Source organism: Triticum dicoccoides, chromosome 2B (assembly GCF_002162155.2).
Source record: "Triticum dicoccoides isolate Atlit2015 ecotype Zavitan chromosome 2B, WEW_v2.0, whole genome shotgun sequence".
NCBI lineage: Eukaryota > Viridiplantae > Streptophyta > Magnoliopsida > Poales > Poaceae > Triticum > Triticum dicoccoides.
Genome location: NC_041383.1, coordinates 71,806,084 through 71,816,621, shown reverse-complemented (window position 1 = coordinate 71,816,621; position 10,538 = coordinate 71,806,084). Strand labels below are relative to the sequence as shown.

Here is a 10,538-nt window from a genome sequence, read left to right as displayed (position 1 = left end):
GGGGATGCTGCCCGGTACCAATCCATGAGATTACCTGCACGACGATGCACATTTTGATATAATGAAGGTGGACGAATTCAAATACCGGCACGGGAAGCCTCTCGTCAAACCTGGTCATCCTCCTCTAACAACAATGATGCGAAGATTCCATGAGTAGTACATGGACACCTGCAGCAAGTCTGGGAAGGATACTTTGATGCTAAGAGTTAAAGAGGAGCACGACCTCGTTGGAATTGATCTATTGTCTGTTCCATTTGAGGAGTTCTTCTAGTTTTTAATCAAAAGGCCCTCGATTAAATAATCGTCACTTGCTACTGTCTGTAAGTACTACTTCTGTAATTAAGTCTCTATATACAACTCAGCTCTTTCATTGCATGTACATATAGTTATCCTCACAATATTATGCAGATTGAAGATCTTCGAATGCAAGAAAAGACAAATCGGTGATATTGGGTTCATTAACACAAATCTCATAGGTGAATGGAATGTTAAACATGATGCCAAACAAACCGAGGCCAACTTGCTACGATCGTTGCTTCAAAATCAAAACAAAGATAAAATACTCTTTCCTTACAACTTCAAGTGAGTGTTACTGCTGTGCATATTCGGTTTTCATTATTACTCGAGGTTATAGTAATGTAATTGATGAGTTATGCATACGTGCACAGCTTCCACTTTATTCTGCTAGAGATTAAGCTTGAGCAGGGACTAGAAATCGTCATAGACTCGAGACAAAAAGATCCCAAGGAGTATGCGGCCATGACTACAATGCTCGAGAAGTAAGTTCAATCGATCATTATCGCATCATGTCGGCAACTTTGTTCATTTCCTAATATCAAGTAATTGTTTTCTTTGTCTGGCAGGGTTTGGAAAAAGTTCACTGCACAAGCTCCGAGACTGCCGGGGGAGCTGCAATTTACACACCCGAAAGTAAGTACTACTGGCTAGTTTCGCGCATCTCCCAGTGATTCTAGTTAGTTTCATCAATACCATTTAGCATGCTTGCTTATCAGTTTGATTAACCTCTATTTCTTGTAAAGTGGTTGTGGCAGGAACCCGGGAATAATTATTGTGGATACTACATTTGTGAGTTCACCCGCCACACGACCTGTGAGCGGGGCTACTCTAGAAAACAATATGAAGTGCATAAGCAATAATATTCACAATTTTATTTTATTACCATCATTTGTGTTGAGTTTCATTCATATATATATGTATTAACCTCCTTCTTCAAATTAGATGCGGGATGAACTCCTACCAAAAGATCGCATACGAACAATTCAAAAGGAATTGGTGGGATTCTTTCTTGACCACGTCATCGATAAAGACGGAGAATACCATGTGGAATTTGAGTTCAGATGTTAGGGGATTGTAAGAGATCTTATATTGTATATATGTAGCCAGTAGCGTCGGATAGATATACAGAAACTTGTTGTTCGACCAATCTCTCGGAGAAGGAGAGGTCGATCACTTCTCTCTGTATATGTTCATGACGATCTTATGTAGTTAATGGTTTCGTTCATTTGCTTACTAGCTAGCGTGTCGAGTCATCTCTATACGTATAGTATGTAGCGTCGACCCTACAAAACCCCCAACCCAACCCCCCTTCCAAAAAAACAAAAAACCTATTCCCTGAACTGCTGACGCGTGGATGCCTTTTGGTCCTGATTGGTGCTACCAACCGGGACAAAAGGCCCTCCTGCCTGGACAAGCCGCAGCAGCCACGTGGAGCCCCATCTATCCCGGTTCATAGGCGAACCGGGACTAAAGGTATTAGGCTTTAGTACCGACCCTTTAGTCCCGGTTCCCGAACCGGGAAAAATGGGCCTTATGAATCGGGACAAATGGGCCTTTTTCTAGTAGTGGGCACCAATCCAACAGGTGTGCCTACAATGATTATATGAATTACCAAAGAGCACACGGGATTCAAGTTTAGCATGCAATATCAAATCTCCTTTTTGAAAAATGTATCGACTAATTCATGCAGTAACGGTAATCCACTTCTGAGCCCAGGCTCACCTGCACCCACCCTTACAAAAAAAATCAAAATAAATATTAGAAAAATTCAAAAAATTCCAAATTTTTGTGCGTGGTAGATAATTTGATGCGCGAGGTACGTTCCAATTTTCAAATCATTTGAACATCTAAGAAGCTCTCGGCAAAAAAGACAAATTCGAGGTGTGTAAAATGTTTACTGTTCATGCATTGTTCCGATTTGTCTTTTTTGCCGAGAGCTTCTCAGAAGTTCAAATAAGCTAAAATTTTGAGCGGACCTCACGTGATAAATTGTCTACCATGCAAAAAAAGATTGGAATATTTTTGATTTTTTTTTAAATTTTGTGATTTCTCTCCTGAACGGGTGCAGATGAGCCTGGGCACCGAAACGCCACACTCATGCAGTAAAGCTTTTTCTCAAAGCAACTTGATATTCATACATACAAAATAATGCAAAAAAATAAAACAAACAAATAATAATCAACCAATTAGTCAACGACATAGCACATATGCTTTTTCATCATCGCATCCAGGATTTTGATACAATGTTTCAGCAAGGCGCGGCGTGTCGCCGCGCAGATATTGCTAGTATCTCAACAAAATGGAAGAGCTTCAAAATTAGGGAGCATAATGAATCAAGTGAGCCAATTTCAAATTGAAAACTTCAATTGATTGCAGGGCATTAAAAATTAAAGAGCATGGTGTACGTAATACTAAGTGCTATTATAGAAAAAAGTCCATTTTACTAACCTGAATAAAGTGGGTGGTTCACTTTACCCTCTGATCTATTTTTTGGCTCCTTCTACCCCCCAAACAAACCAAAATCAGACAAAACACCCCCCTGGCTGGTTTGTGTCCACTCGCTGCTGATGTGGCACTAATCAACGGTGGTTTTAACCTCCGTGGGCCTCCCTTGTCAGGTCGGGCGTGGGCATCCCCGTCGCCCCCCCTCGCGCTTCCTTACGGCTCCAGCGCGACCCCGCCGACGAGCCGCGTCGCCACCTGCTGCACCCAGCGTTGGCCCGCCTCCTCCCGCGGCTACGCCGCCCCGCCATTCGTCGTGGCGCTCTCGGTGAGCACCCTGCTCGGCCTCGCCTCACTCCTCTGCGGCGTTGGCTCGGGCGCCGTCCGCCCCGTCGCCGCTCCGGCCATGGCCTGTGCAGCCCCGCCTCCTCCTCGAGCTTGCGATGTGGACCCCAGTCGCCCTCGTGGGTTGCTCGTGCCGTCGTCCCCGGCCGCCCGCCGGCTCCGACCGCCCCCGCTCTGCCCTCGCGCGCGTGGCCCTGTCCGCGCCCAAGCCGGTCCGTGTCGCTCTACCATCGCGCGCACGAACCCATCGCTGAGCCTGGCCACGTCCAGCCTCCCCCGCTCGATGCACACCGGCTCCGCTCGCCGGCTCCGACCACGCATGCTCTGCCCTCGCGGGCGCAGCCCAGTCCGCGCCCAAGCCGGTCCGTGCCGCTCTGCCCTCGTGCGCGCGAACCCGTCGCTGCGCCTGGCCGCGCTCGGCCTCTCCCGCTCGCGCGCGCCGGCTCCGCCCGCCACGGCCGCCTGCCGGCTACACGCACACCGGCTGCCGCCGCTGTGGCCGGCTGCTACTGCAGTAGGGGGCCACCCCTTTTTTATTTTTTCTATTTCTTTGTTTTTAGAAAAACTGACGAGTGGGACCCACCTGCAGGTCAAATACCACCTTTGACTGTGTCACGTCATCATCTGGTCTGGGTAAACCACCTAGGGTGCTTTTTTGTCCGGTATGAGATTGTTTAGGAGGTTATAGGAACCGAAAAATAAATCAGGGGGTAAAGTGAACCACCCACTTTATTCAGGGTAGTAAAATGGAGTTTTTTCGCTACTATAAGTACCGTTAGCTAATCTTATGTTTCTATCTTGCGATCTACAATACGCAGTTACCCACATAATACTTGGTTATAATTGGCCTTTTTGGTTTTCTTTCCCCTCTCACAAGACAACTAGGGGAAGTCCTCTTCCCTTCGATCTTCGTCGGCGAGTCCGCGAATTCGCCTCCCCTCCGCTTGCCGCTCCGGTGGCCGATGACGGTAAGGGTATTCCTGGTGTCTCGGCTTAGATAGGTAGGGTTTTTGTTCTCGCAAGGGCGGCGCTTCTTCTTCGAGCCGGTCTTCGGGGCTCCGATTCTCATCACGTTCGTTCGTTCATCGGGATGGATTAGACGAAGCACCGGCGTAGATTCCTACCAGCTCCTTGGAGCGGTGAGGTTAAGGCTTCTTGTCGTGCGTATGCAACGGCGAGATTTGATGTTAGGTTCTTCATAACGATTCAAGGATTCAATGGCGACAAATGTGGCTCCCTAACGCTGGTCCTTAGGGCACATGCAGAAAGACTTCCCAGCTGTCATCGATAAGGTCAGGCCGGCTTCAGGATGAGAGCATCGACAACGGCAATGGTTGTTCAGTTATCCATGGATCTCAATGTAATTTTTATTATGTTTGAGATGCTTTATACTTCCATTGAATCCTTACATACCTGATATTTTCAAGAAAAAAGAGGCCCTTTGAGCCTTTGAGTGAATGGGCATTTTGGTTGCATGGAAAAATTAACCAAATGATTAGAACTGGCCCCTCGAGCCGCACATCATCTCCACCATAGAGCCAACACCCTCGAGCCGCCGTTCACTGTTGTCAGCAGTGTGACAATCGATGCGCCGCCAATCGATGCGCCGCCAGCAATGCAAAGTTCCGGCTGGGCGTGCTAGAACATAGCCGGTGTGACCAACAGGGAGAAGCGCGGGCCGGTGCTTTAGGCGGCTGCAGATGGTAACCAGATAAAATCGGATCGGGTAGGTTTATCAACGACGTGCTTTTCAATCCGTAACTGAATAGAGCTAACAGGTCTAGGTGGTTGCAACCCGGTAACAGGGGCGGCTACGTGCACTGCGATCAATGGCTGGTTGACTGGTCTACCAACGTCAAAATTAAAAGTCTTCAACAAAGCAGAAATCATGACGTTGGAGCAACCAAACACCCACAAGGCAAATAAGGTCCATAACATCACCTATATACATTGAAGTATCCATTCAAATGTTTTAAAGCATCATCCATGATATGACAACAGACGGTGGTAGCAGTATGTGGACATGGCTGCACAGCATCGAGATGCAAGAGCATGCACTTTGTTGACACTCCAGGACATCAACCATGATATTCCACCTGCCCACGATTTGCAAGAGATGAAAATGGCTTCCTGTGGTGCTGTTGGCCATGGTCAAGGACAGCCGTCTAAGTCATTCACGGCGCAAACGGCTATTGTCGGCTATTGTGTACTGGTCAGCCAAAGGGAGGTTGGCCTGGCAATGGAGGCATAGATAAGGCATCCTTCGGAAGTCATCTGGATCCATCCAACAGGCATAAACAACATGATTAAGTTGTATTAATATATATAAATAAAAATAAAATCATGTTATTTAATGCATGGAGTGCTTTCATCAAGAGAAGAAAGCTGTACTTGAACAATTCCAGCAAAATTGTTCGAAACATTTTTACAAATTTATTGCAGTGCTGCCTATGAATTCTGAAACTCAAGCACCCAACAAACATTTTCAGACAATTAACTAGTTAAAGCAAACAAGCACAGCTCCCAAAAGTCACCTGTTAATACAAAATACAGTGGGGGCAAAACATCCACAACAAACCAGGGAATGCTCAAAAAGTGCAATATATCACATAACACTGGGTCACTCACACCAAGAAACCAAGATTCCCATCATCAGTCACCCCATACAATCTCTTCCCAAGTCGAATTTTAAAAACATCAGCTCATCAGCTAGTATGCCTACTCATTGACCACAGCTAGGTTTTGCCCTGAGCTTTACTGGACTGGCTAATTTGCAATTGCGAGGCTGTATTCTCCAATTCAAGATATATTTTCCCTTTTTGGGACAAACGCCAACACAAAACTTATAAGTTGAATGAAATTCTGGGAGGCCTAAAAGATGTTTCTTTAGCTCATGCAACGGTTTCTCTTGTTAACAGGGTAGCAACTTTAATACGGCCTCTGAATTACAAATAATGATTAATTAATTATCCAATTCAGTTCCTTTAAATACAAACCTCACATAGACATGCAAGAACATGAAACTAAACCTACATTTGCTTCCATAAACAGCAAGAAAGGCAACATGGTGACCCAAGTCTTTCACACATTTTTTTTTAAATCATGATATCAAATGTTAATGTTCAATAATTTCTAACATTTTAGAGTTAAATATCTTGAGTCAAAAAGAACTAGGATAAAAGAACAGCACCATATTATAAGCGCTCACAATGTTTTTACCTAATGAAGTTGAAGATGACGAGGGCTGCCCAGTTTGTGTCAAACTGGATGGCTGGAGTGGGGTTGGCGGATGATACTTGCCAGAGTCATCCCCATTCGACGTGTTTTGCTGGGTTTGCTGTAGAAGGGTTTACATACATCTTATTGAAGGAGATGGTAAAATGAACACATCTATAATAGTAGCAAGATGATTACAGCAAGCCTACCACATCTTTTGGAACAGTATTGCCCGACGGAAGATGATCATCCATTGCACCTCTGTGAGCAGACTCTGCTGAACCTTCCTCATCATATGGCCTTAAGCAAAATAAGAGGAGAATGTCAGGTGCATGGGGCAAAATAAGATTATTAGTTTGGCAAATATTTTCAGTTTGCATGGAAGTTAACAGAATAGAAAACAGAGCAAAACAAAAACCATGCCTTGGACTTGGAGCAGCATTCAGAAATGCAGAGAATGCACAGGAAATGAAGGTGTTCTTGAAGGTCTGATCGGAACAAGGGGCTCTGGAGGCACAATATGGTTTGATAACATCCAGAGACTTCTTTTCAATATCTACACCAAGCATCCATGGCTTCTTGTTATCACCCACTTCAGACATGAGGTAGACAAAATCAATACCATAAATGCTGAAGGTCGGGTAGCCTGGTGTAGTCTTCAGTCTATTCAATCTGCATGTATGAGTTCTACTATCCCACAAGTGAGGTAGCATCATAGCATGATGTGGGTCGGCTGTTATGTCATCAACATGGACAGTGTGCCCCTTTCTCCAATGGTCCCAATAAATGCTCCTAAAGCATGTTCGGATCTTCCAGCCATCAGGTACAGTTTTAATTTCATTATACAGAGAGTCCATTTCATGATGCTGGAGGAGCTCGGTATCAAGGATGGTATCTAGGAAGTCAAGAAACGCAGTAGTCTTGAAACTCCTCAGCTGGATAAACTTACCCCATCTGAAACAATTTTCGATCTCAATGAAGTTGATGAAACCATTGGGGAAGCCGGTGACATCCCGCATTGATGATTGGCTTTCAGAGTGCAAATTGGCCTTGGGCAGCGGGAGGAATCGGAGAACAGGATCCTTCTGGAGCACATCACACACAACGATGCCGCGCCAGAGATCGACCCATCCAACAGTGCTTACTCCGAGAGAGATCACCTTGTCGGTTTGGCTTGGCAGGTCCCGTGACAGGACATCAGAGGGCGCCTGCAGCTGTAGGTGTTTTGTGCTCCACTCTTTCGTCTCCGACGAGAAGATATGCAGGATGTAGTGCCCAGAGTCCCCACCCGGGGAAAGATCAGCGACCAAGAAATTGTCGCCCTCGCGTGGCACGACTGCCGAGAGCCACTGGTGCTTGTATGCTGGATAAGGAGGGACCCTTTGGATGATGCTCTTGCCGCCGGATGCAGCCTTGTAGACAAAGTACTCGAGGGCGGTTCTGATGGGGAAGCAGAGGAGGGCGAGGTCATAGGTGGAGGAGACGACGCGGGGCTCCGTGGTGCAAAGCTCTTGTATGCTGACTCCGGTAAAGTGGACGCAGAAGTAAGAGACGGCAGGCGGGTCAGCGAGGCAGAAGGTCACCTTGAATTCGTGGCCCGCGCTCGTCGTGCCCTTCACGGTGGTGGCGTTGTCGCGGTTGGCGAAGTAGGCTGTGCTGTCGAGGAGGACCCGCAAGGGGTAGCGGGAGGGGTTGGCGCCAGCGGGATCGTCGGCGGGGGGGTCGAAGGAGCCGGACATCAAAGATCCCGCCATGGCTGGCTGGATCCAAGAAGGATTTGGGAACTAGGGTTACCTGGGGTGTGGTGGGAGGGGGGTGGCGGCGAGGATTTGGGAATTAGGGTTACCAGTACGGCAAGCGATTTCCTTTTGTAGAGACAGCAGCGTGCGGGGAGTCTGCGTTCGATTTGTCTTCCTTCCTGGGCCTGGGCCGTGGCAGCCGGCCTATCCCCGTTCACGTAAAAAAAACTGTTTACTCCAGAAAAAAAAACGTAAAAAGAATCTTGCTTTGCTTGAAAAAAAGGTAGTAATTATTTAAACTGGACAATCTTCCACTTCTAGCATGAATTTAAGGTGGAATCTTATCAGAGCGATCCTGCGTGAGAAGTTTCTCTCCCCTAACGCTCCGCTAGGGTTTCTCCGTCTTCCAACGACTCGTCGTGAATCTAATCTGACCATCGCCGGAGTATGTTCTCTGTCTTGCCAGTTTTTCGGGTTAATGATGGGGGATCCTTGCGATCCTACCCGGCCTTGGATTCTGGTAAAACATGTTCGTCTTGACTGGCGGCTAGGTTTTCTCTTCGGGTGATTGATCTAGGTCGACATGGCGGGCGAGTACTCTGGATCACAAGGGTGAGGGGGCAAGAAGAGGGAAAGCACGGAGGAGCTCTTGCCTCTCGCGCGTCTGAACCTACAAGAGGAGGAGGATGATTTCGTGTGGGAAGATGAGTTGCCAGATAGAGTTTAGCCAGCAAAGTGGCTTGCCATTGCAAGGGTCCATACCCCAAAGACCTTCAGTCCAGGCGCCCTGTACGGGGACATGCGATCAGCATGGAATCCGGCAAAACTTGTTGTATGGAGAAGGATCAAATAAAATTTATTCACATCACAATTTGGTTGTTTTGCGGACTAGAACAAGGTGATGCATGACGGGTCATGGCTCTTTTGTGATCAGGTTGTGATCCTAGAGGAGTATGATGGCTTCAAGAATCCGGATGTTGTGAAGTTGGATAGACTAGCGGTTTGGGCACTGAACATTTTTCCCATTGACCCGGCTGTGAGAGGAATGGTCTCCCGATTAGGAGAGGTGGTGGAAGTTTGACTTACATTGCCAGCTGGTTTCTTTGGCGAGTTTGTTCAAGTTAGGTTGAAGATTGATGTTGCAGCAAAGATTAAACGCTTTGTAACATGCACGATTGGAGGAGAGTGAACTCTCTATCGTGTTAAATATGAGAAGTTGCCTACCTTTTGCTACAATTGTGGGGAGCTAGGACATTGGTACGAGGAATGCAGTGATGGCGAACATGATGAAACAACCTTTGAATGGGGCGATTTTGTTCTGGCGGATGCGATAAGGCAGAGAACTTCACTAGGATGTGGTACAGGAAATTTGGGGGGGGGGGGCGTGGAGTTGTTGGAACAGGGTGTGGATGTGGCAGGGGAAGAGAAGGTTTTGACCCAAATAAGAGTTGGCGTTTTAACGCTCTACCAGTTAATCCCCAAGATGCTTGTAACACCCCTAGTGTCATGCTACAGTAACCCTCTGTGATTAAGCTACTTATTTTTGTTAAACAGTGCATGATCATCTTTACTTCTATCTCCTTTTAAATTCCGGTCAAATTCCAATTCAAATCTAAGTGAAGTCCAAACGTTCACAAACAAAAAAAACTAAAATATTGATCATGTGACAAGTATTCACTTCTTAAATATTGGGGGTGGACCAACTTTTTGTAAAGTGGCTTAGTGCCCCAAAATAAAAGAAAACAGTGGCACCAAAAAAAGGATATGGCTATAATAAAAGAAAGAAAAGGGCCCCTCCCCTGTTTCCCTGGGCCTTGGCTCACTCGGACCAGCCGGCCCAACCCAGACGGCGCACCTCACCGGTCATCCTCCTCCTTGGCTGTTTGTAACGCCCCGAGTGTCAAGCTATAGTAATATCCCCCTAATGATTCCATGTCATCAAATTAAACCAAACCAAATTATCACTTGATAAAAATCAAATCCTTTTTCAAATTTAGAATAAAGTCAAAATAATTTCTTCAAACATGAAATCTAAAATGTTCATCTTGTAGCAAATATTCACTTGTTAATATTGGTGGTAACCCGATATTTTTCCAAAATATCTAAGTGCCCTAAACCACTTTAAAACAGTGGCTAAAGCAAATAAACTAAATGCTTGTTAAGTTATAAAAATGCTAACTACTTTATTTTGGTGCCAAGTTAATTATAGAAGTATCCTAGGTTATACTAATATTTTAAGTGCAAGTACTATCATTTATAAAACTATTTTCCTTTGGAATTAAAATAAAAACAGAAAGGTTTTTTTGAAAAGAAAATCAAAAATAATCGGAAAAGAAAAACACCCCCCACTACTGGGCTTCAACCCAGCCGGCTCAGTCGGCCACCTGGGCGGTCCAGCCGGCCGCCTAGCTTCCCGGTCATCCCCCCTCTTCCTGTTCCTCCAACCGCGAGGCAGGGGCGTGCCCGGTTGCCACCTCGCCGACTCGTCACCGTCGGCGG

General features: G+C 46.3%; 1 protein-coding gene across 1 annotated transcript; it reads right to left on the bottom strand.

Annotated features, from left to right (window-relative positions):
• Positions 1-4,973: 4,973 nt before the first annotated feature.
• Positions 4,974-8,128, bottom strand: LOC119362207. The gene is made up of 4 exons (XM_037627406.1): positions 6,724-8,128; positions 6,510-6,600; positions 6,304-6,421; positions 4,974-5,358 (listed from the first exon to the last, which is right to left on the bottom strand). The coding sequence occupies exons 1-4, from the start codon at positions 8,052-8,054 to the stop codon at positions 5,255-5,257; spliced, it is 1,644 nt and encodes a 547-aa protein (XP_037483303.1). The 5' UTR covers positions 8,055-8,128; the 3' UTR covers positions 4,974-5,254.
• Between the last annotated feature and the right edge of the window lie 2,410 nt (positions 8,129-10,538).

Excerpts from the sequence above, each read along its gene's own strand:
- LOC119362207 (XM_037627406.1), bottom strand. The coding sequence starts at position 8,054 with ATGGCGGGATCTTTGATGTCCGGCTCCTTCGACCCCCCCGCCGACGAT. Across the intron at positions 6,601-6,723 it reads AATGCTGCTCCAAGTCCAAG|GCCATATGATGAGGAAGGTT; the intron begins GCATGGTTTTTG and ends ATTTTGCTTAAG. Across the intron at positions 6,422-6,509 it reads ATACTGTTCCAAAAGATGTG|CAAACCCAGCAAAACACGTC; the intron begins GTAGGCTTGCTG and ends ACCCTTCTACAG.